The 17938-nt window shown below is 41.1% G+C and overlaps 1 protein-coding gene across 4 annotated transcripts in view; it reads left to right on the top strand.

Moving 5' to 3' along the window:
• Positions 1-11102: 11102 nt before the first annotated feature.
• The window catches only part of LOC147633000 (protein transport protein SEC23 E-like), a 93490-nt gene continuing 86654 nt past the window's right edge, over positions 11103-17938 (top strand). For all 4 annotated transcript variants that reach the window (XR_015267071.1, XR_015267070.1, XM_086806020.1 and 1 more), the window contains exons 1-3: positions 11103-11614; positions 12179-13132; positions 13244-13417. Coding sequence is in view for 2 of the 4 variants with exons in the window: in XM_086806020.1 (XP_086662146.1) it covers positions 12398-13132; positions 13244-13417 (909 nt within the window). In the remaining 2 variants the exon portion in view is untranslated. The remainder of the gene's footprint in view (positions 11615-12178; positions 13133-13243; positions 13418-17938) is intronic.

Genomic DNA, 17938 nt, shown 5'->3' with positions numbered 1-17938 from the left:
TCGCACAAAGCACATTGAGGGTATTATCACTATGTCAGGGAGAGACTCTCAGCAGGAGAGATCAGCTTGGCCTATGTGCCAACACAGGACAACCTCGCCGATCTTTTCACAAAGGCGCTTCCTCGTGAGAAGTTCGAAGCTTTCCGCAAAGCTTTGGGCTTGCTCCCCTTTGTGGACTGATCTACTTCGGGCATGGCACTCCCCTATACATGAGTGCCAGCTCTCGTTCACACCATCACTCCCAGGGGGGATTTGTTGCCATATATATATATAGGCAGTGATGTGTGTGAACACACAGGGCACTTTTTCCCTCTTTAGGAGGTTTTTTCCCCCGGCTTGTATATACGCCCATCACTCTAGGGCTAACTTATCTTTTGTACATTGACACAATCTAACTTTTTGTGTTGTGTGCATTCTTGCTTCTTCTTCTCCAAGCTTTGTGTGCTTTCTTGCAACCCTAATTCCAACAATGGTATGCTATTTTACCTATGAGAACTTTGAGTTAAAATGAGCTAGGAAAAGAATCTATTCTCTCTATGCATTGATATCTATGCAAGAGTCTTTTACGGTGTCTTGGCAACTATGTTCCCCAGCAATAAGATCACTAAATGTGGACGTTTGGATTTTCACTGACAACTTCCAATAATACACGAGGTATTTTGGTTGTGCCTCAACTTTTTCTTGCAAGGGGGACGATCGTCAACTATCGCTCGAGGCTTAACAAAGTTGATGAGTTGTCCACCTTCCTACTCTCATTTGTGATTCTAGGTAAGAGATAGGGACTTGGGTTTAAGACCACCAAGTGACTTCTTATGAGATCACTATCTAGATTACCAAGCCTAGACTAGTCATGCTCTTGCTCTCAGCCCTCAATCAAACAAGTTCTCATTCAAGACACAACAATAGATGACAATCATGAGTAGAGAATATGATATGTATTATATTGTGATGAATTACAAATGGAATAGCCAAGGCTTGCTTGCTTACAAAGTTGTACAATCACAATGTGATCCAAACACACTGAAAACCTAATCAGCAACGACGAATAGGACATAAATACAAGAACACAATAATAGAAATTGGAAATCCTCCCAATCAATTATATGATTTGTATTATATTGTGATGAATTACGAATGGAATAGCTTGCACCAAGGCTTGCTTACTTACAAATTTGTATAATCACAATGTGATCCAAACACACTAAAAACTAATCAACGAGATTAGAACAAGAACACAACAATAGGAACTGGCACCCCTCCTAATGAGTGATGAACATTATTTATAGGTATCGAGTGTGCCACATGGCACTTGATCGTTGATACGATCCTCTCTAGTCTTCTTGGATTGCCTTCCAATTGGGTTAGCCCGTTGGTGCTTGAATCGCTTTAGTTGTGCTTCCTTGTTATTTTCTGTGCTCTCCTTGTGCTTCTTTGGCAAGATTTAAAACCTCAAATCCAATGTCTAATTGAGAATTTCTCACTATTATCTTTGAAGCTCTTCTTGCTATCACATTTCTCATGCATAATCTGACTGTCCATTTGGTCCACAGTCTCATTAGCTGTATTTGAGCTTCCATCAATTCTTCTACTTCTTACCTTATAGTTTTATTTCTCTTTTAAGGGACTCATATAGGTAGGAGGATTGTGGAGGAGGACACAAAGTGATGATGCTTTTGCATATGACTCAATGCTATATGAGCTTAGATAAGTTCAGAGAAGTTTGGAGGAGCCCCTTTGGCAGATACCCTCTTTTCATACTATCACCCACATATATCAAATTGCATATATTGGGATGCAAAACTTCTTCCACAGTTGGCTCTTTCCTCCATGAGGGTCAGATTAGGTCTTGGTACTCATGGGTTGTGAGCTGGTTTTATCAACATGATGGCCTTCAAATTGACTGTCTCCCCATTCAAATTGACTGTCTCCCCATTCAAATATATCCTTGACAGTTTTTTGGATCTCTCCCACACTTAATCACCTTATGAATCTCGATGTGACATGGTTTTGAACATAAGACTTGACAAGCATGGGTGTCCCCACCACAAGAGTTTTCTATGAAACTCCATTTATAGAGAAATTATTTTGAGTTTTAAGGCATGGATTCATTGTCAGCCCCAAATACTTCCATGGGCACATGTCACATGCCATGTGGATTGCCATTGGCCCTAGTTGAGAGTATCATCTCATTGTTTATGGATTGAATAAGGTTTCAGTATCTGACCCTGTAGATATGATGTCAACATGTGACCCTATATGGCATAAACAAGCCATGATCAACTAATAATGATGCCCTCCTCAAATGCGATGGGTCGAGAAAGTATGGCCTTTGCAATGGAAACATATCATGGTGTCAAAGAACCTTCTAGATCTGAATCTATCCAATGGAGGGTCATGATGCTTTGGGTCACCCTAGGGACATCTGACTTGCTATCATGTAAATCTAGTGTTAACACATAAATGATAGAGGAAGAGAAGCTCTAGATCACCACCTAACCATTGAAGGAATAAGCATGCATCCATTTCATCGAGTTATGTGTAGTGGCATGCCTGCCCACACTAGCCCCGCTGCTCGCAGTACTCTGACCCGGACGACTCACCTATGAATCTTGGATTTACTTATCGCCCACACTATGGTGTGTGTACTCGAAGCCTGATCGGGCCCACATACACACTACATGCTTTGTGACATTACCTCCCCCTTAAGAAGAGATTTCATCCACGAAAAAAAACTCTGGATAGTTCTTGGTAAGCGTACTCAAGCGTTCCCATGTAGACACATCATCCTCTATATCATTCCCTTTAACAAGTGTCTCTCGATACACCATATGCCTCGTCTTCAATTTGCTAAATTCAAGAATCTTCTCGGGTTCATGTGGAAGAGACGATGGCTCAACAAGTTCCACCAAAACACTAGGAGTAACTACGTTCCCCTTATCAACTGTTTTTCAGAGTCTACTGACATGAAAAACAGGATGTACTCGAGAGCTCTTCGACAACTAAAGTTTGTATACAACGCTACCAATATTCTTAAGGATTTTAAATGGACTGCAATATCTAGGAGAAAGCTTTAACACTTTCCCGTCTTGAGAGTCTCTCACTTTGTAGGGACTTTCAAGAAAACAAAGTCAGCCTCTTCAAAGGTCACTTCTCTACGGCTCTTGTTAGAATACGTTTTTGCACAACCTTGTGCACTACGAATCCTATCGTTTACTACTTTTAGTATATCTTGCATGTCTTCAAGGAAATCCTTGACAAACTAAATCTTCTCCTTCTGTAGCCCTACGGCCACCACATGAGATATTGGCTGGAAACTGTACATTAACATGAATGGACTAAATCCAATCATGCTGAATGTTTCAAACTATTATAAATGTGGCAAGTACTCTTCCCAATTGGTTGCTTTTTATTGACATACGCTCAAAGCATGTCCTCTAAAACTTGGTTGACTCTCTTGGTCTAATCATCATACTGTGGGATGATTAGCCGTACTCATACTCATAGTAGTGTCCAACTTTTTGAAGACTTCCCTCCAAAAGCGACTATCAAATTTTCTATCCCTATCCGAAACTATATCTACAGGCATTGTAGAGATGTTCAATAAACAACCTAGCTAACTCAGGAGTTTTCACCTCCTTTTTAGTAGGTATAAATTTGACCATCTTGGTCAATCACTACCCAAATCGAATCATTCCGTCAAGTCGTTTTAGTAAACCAATGATAAAATCCATGGAAATACTCTCTCATTTTCCTTTGGGAATATCCAATGGATGTAGCAAACCTCCAACCTTGAGGTGCTCATGTTTATTGACCTGTCACTTTTTGCATTTCAACACAAAGTCTTGGACGTCCTTAAATAAACTTGGCTGATAAAAGTTTCTTTTAACTAGTGCATAGGTCTTTTGTATCCCGGGATGACCAGCACTCGGGCTATCGTGACTTTTAATAAGAATTTGGTGCCGAAAATCACCAATAGTTTATACACAAACTCTAGCCTTGTAGAGTAGGTACTCATCATCAATGGAATAGTGTCTATTTTTTCCCTCGATGAACTTTGTCACCCCCAAATGAACCAATGTCAAGTAGTTGTGAAGGGTCCACCCCCGAGCTCTCCGTCTCGATATATTACCTAAGAGACTCGCTTAGTCTCTCCAAACTAGTTCCTGCCCTCCTTCTTGTCAAAACCTCAGCTAATCGCTCCAGATTAGCGCTCCTTTCGAACGAGGAAGGTGTAGGCTACTGAGACAAGTGCGACCACGTGTACAACAAGCCATACCTCTGAAAAGATTGGACCATGCTCGCACATACCATGTAATGAATCCAAGAATTTACTCTTGACTATGGTGAAACTCAACTTATTCACCATCGGCATGTGACTCCGCGCATCGGCTACTATGTTAAATTTGCCTCTCTAGTAAACAGAGCTGCAAGTCGAACTCTTGTAAGATTTTTACCCACTGAGATTTTCTACCTTTCAACTCATTTTGACTAAGCTATTTCAGACTTTCATGGCCCGTCTCGACCTCAAAAGTAGCACCATACAAATAATGTCACCACTTTTTTAGAGCATGAATAAGAGCTAGCAACTCTTGCTCATAGGCGTGGTCAAGTTTTTTTATTTCAAATTCAACAAGGTGTCCCCTTTGCATTAAAATTGCCCCTATGGCCTCCCCCCTCACATTTGTCTCTAATACAAACGGTTCATTAGGATCCACAATACTCAAAACAGGTGTCGGCTATAGCCACCTTGAGTTTTTCAAAACTCCTTTGTTGAGGATTCTCCCAACAAATAGTTTTGTCTTTTGTCCTTAACTGATCGGTTAAGGGGATTGTAATCTTTGCTTAGTCCTTGACATACTATCGGTAAAACCCTAACAAGCCTAGAAAAATTTGCAATTCTTCTAGGTTCTTTGGCTCCGGCAATTCCACCTTCTCAAGGTCTATCTACATTCCTTTTACGGACATAATATGACCCAAGTATTGAATATCCTTAGAAAAAATGTGTATTTACTTTCCTTCACAAATAGCTTGTTTTTCCTAAGCAATTCAAACACCAAGCGCAAATGCTATAAGTGTTCCTTTCAGGACTTACTGTAAACCAGTATGTCCTCTATGAAAACTATTACGAATTTTCCTAAGTACGAATGTAACACATTTTCCATCAGCGTCATAAATGTTGCTGACGCATTTGTCAAGCCAAATGGCATGACTAGGAACTCATAATGTCCAAAACGAGTCCTAAATACGGTCTTGGGAATATCATGTTCCCTTATCTTAACTTAGTGATACCCCGATCTTAGAGCAATCTTAGAAAAGTATCGTGCACTATTAAGTTGGTCAAAAAAGTCATCAATGCAGAGAATTGGATATTTGTCCTAATCGTAATTTGATTACGAGTAGGTAGTCTGTTGTATTATGTGTGCATATACTAGGAGGCTAACCCACATTAGGCTTGTGAGCATGGGAGCATGGGAACAAGCTCTAGTGGATCATGGGTTAGGACTAACCTTCAGGGTTAAGGTTAGGGTCAGGCATCCAAGGATCACACATGGGAAATGGAGAGTTAAGAGTCACTTGAGGGCCCTTGTATATAATAGGGCATGGGGCACACTCAAGGGAGGCTTGGAGGCTTAGGCTATGGTCTCTTGTGTAGAGGATCATATCTACTCACCTACCATTTCACACTATAGCTACATGCTATTGGATTGGAGTTATACCTCTTAACGGTATGGGACATCAAGGTAAAGGTATGATGTATTTCATTATTATTCACGTGTGCATCCTTTGGGCTCGGGGGTGGTCGGGTGGACGAGTTTATGCCTGATTTATGCATGTTTTTGCATAACAATTATCTAGAGAGATCTTAGGGTTTTAACAGTGGTATCAGAGCAATCTCTAGTTAATTGTTGTTATTTTTTCTTTTTTATTGTAATTTTTGAAGTAAATTTTAATATTTACTAATAAAAATATTATTTTATTGATTTGTGTTGATGATTTGCATGTGGATCATCGATATGGCGATTGGAACGCGTGTTACTACTATTCAATGGGGACGAATCGACGTTGTGGGGAAATTTCGTGAGTTTAATGCTGTTTTTTCCTTTGTGGTTTAAAATAAGCATTAATGGAAATTTTTACGAAAATACCACTTATTTTATAGTGGATATTTTTGGTAGAATGGATTCCCTGAATTTCTAGAATTTTTAGGAAAAATTTGCTGAGAGTTAGAGGAGGTTGATTCTCCCCAAAAAATTATCATGATTTTTTCCTAATTTTTCCCAAATTCGCCCCTCCCATAATACGTTTTTTAAAAGTTTTTTTAAAACCTTAGTTATAAAAGTTTTTTTAAAAAAAGCTTACAAAAGTTTTTTTTAAAGGCTTTAAAATATATTACAAAAGAGTTTTTATTTTCAAAGAGATATTGGAAAAATTTTACTTCTCTGAGATATTTTATTTTCCCTCTAGAAATTTATTTTTTTCTTAGAATCTCTTGGCTTTCCGCATTCCCGGGAAACCTTTTGGCTTTCCGAATTCCGGAAAATCTTTTGACCTTTCAGATTTCGGAAACTTTTGACCTTTCACATTTCGATTTTTTTTTTGTCTTTTCATTTTCTCGAAATTGTTGGCTTTCCGTATTCCAGGAAAACCATTGGGATTCCGAAATTTTTTGACCATTCGTATTTTAAATGCGTTCGCGGTAAATTAAAAATTTTAAAAAAATTCATAAAAATTAGTAAAAAATTAGACAAAGGTTATTTTAAATTTTGGAAAAATGTGGGGTTGGTGTTTGGCATGTGGTGTGTCCATTCGGGCGTCCCTGACCATTCAAATTCTTTTTAAAATATATTTTTAAACCCAAAAATTTAGAAAATCCATTAAAATTGTAAATTTTCATTGGATTAGGCGCAATTGGAAATTTTGTGAGTGATGGGATTCTCAGAAAAAAAAATATGAATATTCTAGAAATTATTTTTAAAAATCTTAGAAATTGATATTTTTTAAAATATCAATGGTATTTTGGTTAAATTGCTAATTTTTTTTGGAAAAATATAGGTTTGGAATGCCATAAGATAGGTTTGGTGGAATTTAAAATTATCGTATTTTGAGGCCCTATAAAATTAAGAAAAATTAAAAAAAATCATGATAATTTTTTTTCTCGAGAATTTAATATTTTCGAGGGTTATTTAATATTGAATTACGTTTGCGGGTTATTCGCATAGTATTAATACGATTATACCTTGTATTAGTAGATATTCTGTTTAGATTTATTCTAAACGATGTTTTCATGATTTTTTGCCATTGTTTAGTCATTTTTTTTGGACATGTTCCTTAATTTCTTCAATGATGGCTAGAATCTATGTTCAAAGTATGTCTCACCTTTGACACTTTTTCATGATATTTATTTTGCACTTGTTTAAGTATGGTTTGCGCTTAATTTATTAAGCCTAAGACAAGTTCTATCATGGGTTAGTTGATCTGTTTATTTTGGTGGATTTTATTGAATGTTTTCCAAGTTTTATATGACTCATCAGGTTTTGCCTAGATCACTTGTGTCTACGGGTTTTTTAATCAGTGTTACACACATGTGTTTCACTTTCTTACTTTGGAGTTTTGCTTGAATGACACAATGTTCATATACTCCGGATTGATGAGTTGGCCACCAATTTTAATGCTTCTTTTGGCATGATTAATGACATTAGATGGTATACATTGATTTTTTATGATCAACTATGGTTTTCATGGATTCGAGAAGCTTCTATGCTTTTATCCATGGTTTTATAATGATCTTTTGATCTTTTGGATAATATCATGTGCTTTGAAGGTAGTATTTACCTTCGTTTTTTGCACTTAATTTTGGAGTATATTTCTTGTACTCTTGTACATATTTCAACTTGGATACCTAGTTGCTTATGTATCTAGGTGAGTTATTTTTCTACCCCAGCTTTATTGTGTTTATTGGGTAGTTATCATTATAAAGGCGCCAATAATTTAAAATTCTTTTCTAATGATGTACTCGGAAAGAGTTATGCCTTGATTCTTATTCCTTTTATATAGGATTTTATTCATATCTCCTAGGTGGCATACTAGGGAGTTTCAAATTAATAAGGTATGTATGGGTGGTATCATGGTGGTATGGGACGCTAGTGATCCCTCACATATAATATCTTATGGGATAATTTGGGCTCAGGATTGTTGCTTTGCTTACATCACTTAGCATGTTGACCTCAACATTCAAAGACAATCTCATTTTCTAAATTCACTAGAAGTTATAGTGTGGGCATTCTCTAGATAAACTTCTTTTATCTATAGCTTGCATGTTTTGATGAGGGTAATCTCGTCGGCAAATTCACTTGTTGAAATCTCTTTCTTTAGAGTTCAACGAGTTTATCTTGTTGTGTTCGGATTAAGGAAATTTGAATTTTTCCTTTGTTGGTATTTTTTTTCTCTAGTTTCGTACTTTAGGTGATTTATACAGTCAACCTGATGGTTTATGGATGGACATATGTGACTCATCGAGACGTTAATGACTCTCTATGTTGATATGGATAACTTGGCACGCCGATAATTCCATGTGTAGATGTGGGTACATTGGGTTACCTAGTTCCTGCTGTTATAATGCCATGTTTTCCTACTTTATTCCGAATGGTTTACAACGAGGAAATTACTTTGACTATGAATTCCTTTGATCATCCACAGTCTGATGGGCAAACAGAGCGTATGAATCATATTGTAGAGAATAAAAGGAAAACTGGGAGGTGAGGATAACACAATTACTCCTCAAGAACTCGTTGAAGTCGAAGAATTATCCTATGTTCCACATAAACTTGATAAGGTACTTGAATTCAGGGAAAGAAAACTTTGTAGTTGACTAATCCCTGAGGTTAAAATTAGGTGGAATAATAGGAAAATAGAGGATTCGACTTGGGAGTCGGTTGAGATTGTTCAGCGCAGTTCTCCTTCTTTTCATTGCAAGAGTACAATGTTTTGAGAGAGGGGAAGTATGTTATATTATGTGTGCATATACTAGGAGGCTAACCCACATTAGGCTTGTGAGCATGGGAGCAAGGGAACAAGCTCTAGTGGAGCATGGGTTAGGACTAACCTTAAGGGTTAAGGTTAGGGTGAGGCATCCAAGGGTCACAAATGGGAAATGGAGAGTCAAGAGTCACTTGAGGGCCCTCCTATATAATAGGGACATGGGGCACACTCAAGGAAGGCTTGGAGGCTTGGAGGCTTAGGCTATGGTCTCTTGTGTAGAGGATCATATCTACTCACCTACCATTTCACACTATAGCTACATGCTATTGGATTGGAGCCTCTTGATGGTATGGGACATCAAGGTAAAGGTATAACGTATTTCATTATTATTCATGTGTGCATCCCTTGGGCTCGGGGGTGGTCGGGTGGATGAGTTTATGCCTTATTTATGTATGTTTTTGCATAACAATTATCTAGAGAGATCTTAGGGTTTTAACATAGTCTATGCACAAGTGCATAGACCCATCTTTTCTTTTTTACCAAATGAATGGGTGATGCCCATGGTGAAGAGCTTGGTCTTATGAACCCTTTCTTCATGTAGTTAGCTAATTGTCATTCCACCTCTTGTGCTTCTGAGTGGCTAATTCTATAAGCAAGCTTGCTTATAGGGTTTTTACCAGGGAGCACCTTAATGCTATGGTCAATATCCCTAGATGGTGGAACACCATCCGGCAAATCATTAGGAAAAACATTCCTAAACTCTCGTAATAAAGAACTCAACATAGCTCCGTACTTGTTAGTTTTTATTGACTTATTTTTGGCCTTGGCTTTTAGGTTTTGTTCACAAGATGACAAAAACATTGTTTAACAAACAAGGGTCTCTTCCAAGGCTATTTGAGGTTTCATTACTTAAACCAGTTTCAAGTATGGAAACATGAACTTTAACACTTGTTTTATCTACGAAAACAACATTATCAACATATGTGCCTCGTAATTAGGAGATAAACCCCTGATGGACCTGCGTAAAGCTTGGAACTCATCGATTCCCTTTAATTTCAACACGATCTTGCGGTAGTTAGAGATGTATTGGGTGAGAGAAATGCCCTGCATCGAGCACTTATCCCACTCCCACCATGATCTCTGAACTTTGTTCACTGGCAAGAATTCCTTTCGAAACATCGTTTCGAACTCTGCCCAAGTATGAGGACACGTGGCACTATCAGCCAAGCTCATCCATCACTTGTATGCCTTACTTGTCTCAATGATAAGCTAGCCTCTATGGGCCTCACCTCATCTGGCAACTACCTGAGGTTATGAACATTCGACCACTTTTGCAGGAATATATTCAGTCTGTCCTTGTTGCGGTCTTTCTCCTCCCCTCCAAAGGTCAGCGTCTTTAGGTCCTTTAGGACATTAACAACCGCTACTGACTACTTTGCAAGAACTATGGCTTACTTACCCACCCTGCATCCTCTTGAGAAGAAAATTACACCCTCCTCTACGTGGATTTATGTGCAACAGTGCTACCCATGGTGTGGCCAAGGCGGCATCCAATTGAATGTCATTGCTCTGATACCAATGTCATGCACCAGTAGCGGTAGCACACAAATGACGTTAGAGGAGAAGCTCTGGATCACTACCCAACCATCAAAGGAATGAGCATGCACCCATTTCAATGGGCTATATGTAGTGGCATGCCTGCCCACACTAGCCTGGCTGCGTGCGGTACTCCAACCCATATGACAAACCCTTGAACCCCGGACTTACTTGCCGCCCACACTTCGGCGTATGTAGTCAAGCCTAGTCGGGCCCACATACACACTACACACTACGTAACACCTGCAAAATAGATTGAGCTCTATCACTGAGGAGGATGCCTCTAGGGTAGAGGACTGGGCTACTAGTGTGCTAGTTAGGGCGGTGGGCTTTGATGTGGATGCATGATGACTCATGAAGAAATCTATAATGGCCCTCTGGGAAGTATCACGTCATATTGTCTGAGTAAATGATGTTTGAACTTTAGTACTGATCTCATCAAACTGTGCAAGTGGACCAAATTCATTGCAGAAGAGGGTGTGGAATCTGGCCTTTTTCTCATAAAGGTCTCTTTTGCGAGGTGGGATGAGGCACACTACATGCTTCCTTCCTTCCTTTCTTTCTCATGAAGGCCTCTTCCACGAGACGGGATAAGGCACACTACATGCTTCCTTCCTTCCTTTCTTTCTCTCTCAAGAGGCATGCGAAGTGGGATGGGGCACACTTCCTTCTTTCGCGAGTGGGGCGCGACACTAAGCAAGCAAGAGGGCAAGGACAATTGATGCAAGGGAGGGGAGGACGCAAGCAAGGGCAAATAACCTTAGTATTAAGCAAGAGCACAAGAACCTTAGTCCGAAATTAAATTTAGGTGACAACACAAATTTCCAATATTACTGTCATTGCCGTAAGGTGTTCTCTGCCCACAGATCACGGAGGCCCTGTTTCGTTAGATCCGAGCAACCCTGAAAAGAATAGAGTGTTGAGAGCCCAAGCGCTTGGCAGGGCCTGCCGACCACAGCGAACATTTTTAGGGTTTATGAGAGGGTTTGATCAAGCGAAGAGGAAACGACTTCTATACATCTGGATCGATTAATTCGAGGTAAGCTTGCTCTGATTATCAGATTGCTTCTGAAAACCAGGACAGGTATTGCATCGATCTCGGATCCCCCTTACAGGAGGTTGTGGCCTTTTGAGCTATGATTTCAAGATTGGATCTGATTAGGTCTAGGGTAAAAGAAGAAAAATCTGGGCACATGAGAACTTTTGCCCCAATTAGTAGATCATTAAGAGTAGGTTCAACTTGTCAAACTGGGGCACATCGGAACTGCTTTAGGCTAATCCACGTTAAGTGCAAACCAGGGCACATAAGGAGTTGTCTAGCTCGGGAAGACCCCTACCTGTAACCTAACTATATGTTGAGTTTAAGACTCGTTACAGTTAGTCCATCTGACGACAGTGGGTGGGAATCGGCTGCTCATGGACGTGCAATCTGGCCCATCCATAGACTGCCCGTCCGCACTTCGCGGGCTGCTTTGTAAAGGCCCTCATTAGTTGAAAGAGCTATGGATCAATTAAGCTTAAATTGGGCACTTAAGTAGATGATTTATTTTGGGTTAAGATCAAATTAGCTTGAGTTTTAACTTCATTATGTGGTGGTTTTCAGGGGAAAAAATCCAAAAATTAGTTGCAAAAAATCAGAACAGATTGCATCAAGGGATCAGAAAGCTGGGTTATGGCCTTTTGAGGATTTTTTAAAGATTATATCAGGGCAACAGAGAAAACCTCACAAATCAGGGGACAGTAGAAGCTTACCTTTTGATCATTTCACATATAGTGGAGCAGTTGTAGTCACATATACTAATACAGCGAGAGCAGATCAACCATGGCTGATTTTGCTGAACTAGAGGGTCAGGATGGTTTAAGATTCACGTGGAACTTATGGCCGAGCTCCAAAGTTGAAGCCAGCAAGTGTGTGGTGCCCATGGCTGCTGTCTACACACCGCTCCGCCGCATCCCGGACAAGCAGCCTCTTCCTTATCCGCCTCTCCGCTGCAAGACTTGCTCTGCCTTTCTATGCCCTTATGCTCAAATAGATTTCATGGCCAAGCTATGGGTTTGCCCCTTCTGCTTCCAACGCAATCACTTCCCCCAGCATTATCATCACATCGCTGAGAACAACCTACCCCCCGAGCTCTTCCAACAGTATTCTACTGTTGAGTATGCACCTCCAGCTGACATATCATTACCTCCAGTGTTTCTCTTTGTCCTGGACACTTGCTTGATTGAGGAGGAGCTTGGTTTCTTGAAGACGGCTCTGAAGCAGGCAATTGAGTTGCTCCCGGAGCATGCGTTAGTGGGCTTGATCACTTTTGGAACACAAGTACAGGTACATGAGCTTGGATCTGCAGAGATGCCTAAATCTTATGTCTTTAGAGGATCCAAGGAGATCAGCAAGGAGACGATTCTTGATCAACTAGGGCTTTCTTCCTCCCGACGAAGTTTTCAGCCAAAGGGACAGCAACCCAACCTGACTGGTGCTGTGCGTGATGGGACCTTTGTTAGTGGTGTCAGCCGTTTCCTTCTTCCCCAGGCAGAATGCGAGTACAACCTGGGAGCGGTTAGACTACTAACTTTCTTGTGTTTTGTATGTTATGCAAGCATACACCAGTTAGGTTTAGATTCTGGTTTGCACAGTTCGATGGCATGATGTGCACTTCTTGTATGACAGCTACTGGAGGACTTGCAACGGGATGCATGGCCTGTTCAGTCAGTGCACCGGCCCATGCGGTGCACCGGCATGGCTCTTACAGTTGCAGCTGGTTTATTGGGAGCCTGCGTGCCTGGCACAGGAGCTCGTATTATGGCTTTTCTTGGTGGACCATGTACTGAAGGTCCAGGCACGGTAGGCTTTCCTTTATTCCTTCATGTGGATGGTTTTTAAAAGTCAAAAGATAGCGAGTGTATGTGTTTCCAGTTGCATTCTTTAGTGTTTTAACTGCTACCCTGGGAGTCATGATACATGCATTGTCTCTATCGTTTAATCATGTCTTATGTGCTCCACAGTGTACTGAGAGGTATGATAGAGGCTTTGCTTATGCACTTTGAGGTAAGGCTGGTGGGAAAGGATGGGCGATGGTGGGGCAGCAGAAGTAGCGTAAGGGGCTGGAAAAGTACATGGGCAGGCCAGGCAATGCATTCTTTATATCTTTTAATCATGTCTTATGTACTCCACGGTGTACTAAGAGCTATGATAGAGGCCTTGCCTATGCACTTTGAGGTAATATTGAACAAGGCTGGCGGGATAGGATGGGCATTGGTGGGGCAGCTGAAGCAGCATATGGGGCTGGACAAGTACATGGGCAGGTCAGGCAAAAGAGGTTCCTAGTTTAAATAAACCCTCTTTCCATAAGTCAGCAACTTTTTTGCAAACTGGTTCAATTGAAAGAATCCTACCTCTCTCAGCAAAGCATGTTGGTTTTAGAAGGACGGACCTCTCCTTTTGAGCTTCATGCATCCCATATCTGCAACAACAAACACCCCCGCTCCCCCCCCCTCCCATGGTCCCTCTTCCCCTTTCCTTCTTTTCTTCATGCAACCTGACTTGCTATGAGTTATACTGTTGAGTCTCATCCAAGATTGACCAAGGATCATGTGATGTGGAACACACCTAGAAGTAAGGCTTTAGGGTCTGCATGCATGTATGCATAATCTTGGAATCTTTTGGAATTCTAAGATACTCCCACATGCCAACGTCCACCAGCACTTTAGGAGATCTATGTTGGTTAGCATAAGTTTGAGCTCGGTCTTGAGCCGTTCTTACACTTTCCCTTGCAAGTTTAAGCATCTCTTGCATATCTTGCAAAAAATCATAAGCTTGGTGATTTTGGAATTTACCTAATCCAAAAGCAATCGGTGCTCTAGGTTGAAATCCGTACATAAGCATGAATGGGCTAAATCTTGTAGCTGAATGCTTATTGCTATTGTACACAAAATCTAATTGTGAGAGATACCTTTCCCACTCGGTTTGTCTTTTGGAGACTATCACATGCACTTTGCACTATAGTGCATGGTGACAAAACTGGCTCATCATCAGCAGTGCAACATCTGGACATTATTAGAACCCAGTAGGATGATACTTGTCGTACGCCATGACCCCATTGTATATCGTCATTCCAGGATAAGTCAGGCACGAGCTACGTAGGTCATTCTCAGCCATAGTCAGTCAATCAGTCAGTCTAAGTCCCTTAACCCACTTAAAGAGACGCATTTATGCATATACAGTCAGTAGAAACCTTAGGGTTTGCATCCATATTGCACATCATTCATGCATAGCATCTAGACCATTGCAGGAACCTCAGATAGCATCCAGGATTTATCTAGGATTTTTTTGGTAATTTTCCCATCATTTTCAGCATTTATGAATCATCATTAAGCATTTAATGTTTATAGAGCAGTCGGCCAAACATCTAGTGCCAACCGACTAGCAACATTACTAGTATAAATAGGAGGGCTTAACCCATTCTCTCATTCATCTCATAATTCAGCCAAGGAGCATTCAGGCGCATCCCATTCAGCGTTGCATCCACCTCAGATCCTTGCGTTTTGGAGAAGCATATAGCATCAACGCTTGTGCATTCAGCCCTCCATCAGCAAACGTATCAGTCCTCAACATTCAGCCATCAGTTCACAGAATTCAGCCATCAGTAAACCTTGCGTTTTCTGCATCCACTCATTCATCGTTTTGCCCGAGCCTCTTGGTGAAGGTAAAACGCAGCATTCTCATTCATTTACAGCATTCATATACAGTCTAGAACAGTCCCGAACAGCCCCTCTCTCAGCCCTAGCTTTGCATCCCTCCCTCATACCATTGGGAAGAGTGCATAGGCTCGAGATTGGACATCTTTGGTGCTTCTGCAACAGTGCACAGTTCAGCCCAACACTTGGTCTTTAGAGGTCTTGCGTTTGGCTTATCGTCAGTCACATCGTCAGTCTCTTTAAAGATAATAAAGCAAATACTATCTCGGTAAGGATAGGGGGCCCTGCAGTGGGTAATTCGGGACTCCATACGGTGTACAGTTCTCATCTCTCTCTCATATCTCTTTAAAGTTTGAAGTATTAAAGTGGATTGCTAAACTCACGAAACTCGAGATATACAGAAGACGGTGTGAGCATTTGTGTGATAGGATCCTCCAATACGAAGACTTCCGCTGCATGTTACAGAGACATAAGTCCTTAGCATATCTTCCAAAGTTTGATTAGTTCTTTCAGTTTGACCATTTGATTTTGAATGATAAGAAAGACATAGTTCTAATATAGCAAATGTATCTTGCCAGAACCTTGCAGTGAATTTTGCATCCCGATCATTGACTGTTTCTTTAAGCAATCCATAAAGCCTGTATATCTGATCTACAAATAAAGTAGCCGAGTCATGACTCTTAATCGTAGACTGTGTGGGAATAAACTTAACCATCTTGGTTAGTCTATCCACTACTACCCAAATAGAATCATGTCCTTGATTTTTTTTTGGGTATTGAATCTCAAAATTGAACTCTTGAATAAGTTCAATCCATCTTGGTCTAAGATCTCCCTGGTCACAAAATACCTCAAAGAATGATGATCTGTCTAAGCAACGAACTTGGAGCCATAGAGATAATGTCTCCACTTCTTCAAAGCATGAACTATTGCTAGTAACTCTTTTTCCAGAGTTGGATACTGCATTTTGCTTGTGTGAGCTTTTTACTCTCAAAAGCAACCAGCCTTCCGTCTTGATAGAGAGTTGCCCCAATGGCAAAATCACTAGCATTAGTCTCAACCATGAATGGTTTGCTAGGATCTACTAAATGCAGCATTGGTGCTGTAGTCAGTAATTTTTTTAAAGCTTCAAAGCTTGCATTGAGGACATCATTCCACACCACTAGAGGATTGTGCTTGCCCTTCTTCCTCACCACTTCTCTCATGAGTTGTGAGCGGTGCCTTGGCATAATCATGAATAAATGTATAGAAAAATATGGTAAAACCTAAAAAAGACTTGATCCGTTGTATAGTCTTCGAAATAGGCCATTTACGGATCTTGCGTACCTTCTTTGGGTCTATGTGAATTCCATCATGAGTAATAACATGACCGAGATAGATGTTTTAAAGAAATCACACTTGGATTCCTTGGCATAGAGCTCTTGTCCTAAAATCTGTAAAACCGTGTTGAGATGGTGTCACGTGCATCCCGCACTTGGATGCCACATATACATTTCTGTACAGAAGGTGCAGGACCTGGGATGGTGAACTGGTCCCATGTGAGCCCAGTCCGGGACGAGTCAGCCAGGGATCCATATCAATTGTCCGAGGTCAGGTGTGCATTGTCCTGCGAGTCTAAGGTCAGGTGTGCACTGTCCTGCACATGAAACAGTGCCAGTCCACGCTGTGTGTCTCCCTCTAGAACGATGTCAGTGATTCTGTGTATGTGGTATGGTACCGGATGCCAAATCACTGAGTAGTTAGTGTTTAGGACAAGGGGCCAGCCCACAGGGCTACCCCGGATCTTAGTGTGGGCATGGGAATGGTGTGGAACCACCCCCATGAGGGCGAGGAAGGCCCAAGCTGAACCCACCAGCCATGGAGGGGCTGTAGGACAGCCCTAGGGCAAGAATAAGGCAAATTCCAGGAGTTTACAGCCTTTACATGGTTGTAGGGCAAGTATGGGGCAGCCCATACAGGCTGCCCAGCCCTTGGGATGTGTGCAAAGGCCTTGCCCAGCCATTGGAATTCAGGCGCATCACCTTCTCAGCATGTAGGGAAAAATGCAGCATTTTTTGGGGTTTAATTCAGCATTTATTGCTGGATTTTCACAAGTCGTGGGACTTTTAGGCTGGCCGCCTGGATGTATACTGGCCGACTGCTCATATTGAGTAGTATAAATAGCCTAGCCCATGTTCCCATTCATTCATCTCATTATTCACCAAGAGCTCAAGCAAATCAAGGGCTAGACAAGCCAAGGGAGTTGCTAAGCAAAGGGGTGGAGTACTGAAGGTCAAGGGCAGGGATTTCCCAGCCAAGAAAGGTCAAGAATTTTGTATTTTTCTTTCAGATACACATCATTCTAATAAAGCAAATACACCATCCGTGGTGGGGGCCCTACAGAGGGTAATTGGGACCCAATACTGTCCTCTCCATCTCTCTCTCTCTCTCTCTTTATATTTTCTGCACATCTCCTTTCAGTTTGTGCGTTAATTTCCGTCGCGAAAAGAGTGCTGAATTCTAAGTATGGAAGTTACCGATTCTTCTTCGAAGCTTCCGCATATTACCATGGTATCAGAGCCTACTTCAAGTACAAAGATTCAGCAAAGAAACCAGAATTTTTTCTCGCTCGTGTGGTTGGTTTTAGACGCTGGTGGACTACCCCTTTCGGAGTGACTCCTGTCCCTCTAAG

The sequence above is a fragment of the Cibotium barometz genome, chromosome 12 (assembly GCF_041138505.1).
Source record: "Cibotium barometz isolate CiBa-2024 chromosome 12, ASM4113850v1, whole genome shotgun sequence".
Lineage (NCBI taxonomy): Eukaryota > Viridiplantae > Streptophyta > Polypodiopsida > Cyatheales > Cibotiaceae > Cibotium > Cibotium barometz.
Note: the sequence above shows the minus strand (reverse complement) of the source record. Positions and strands in the feature narration are given on the sequence as shown.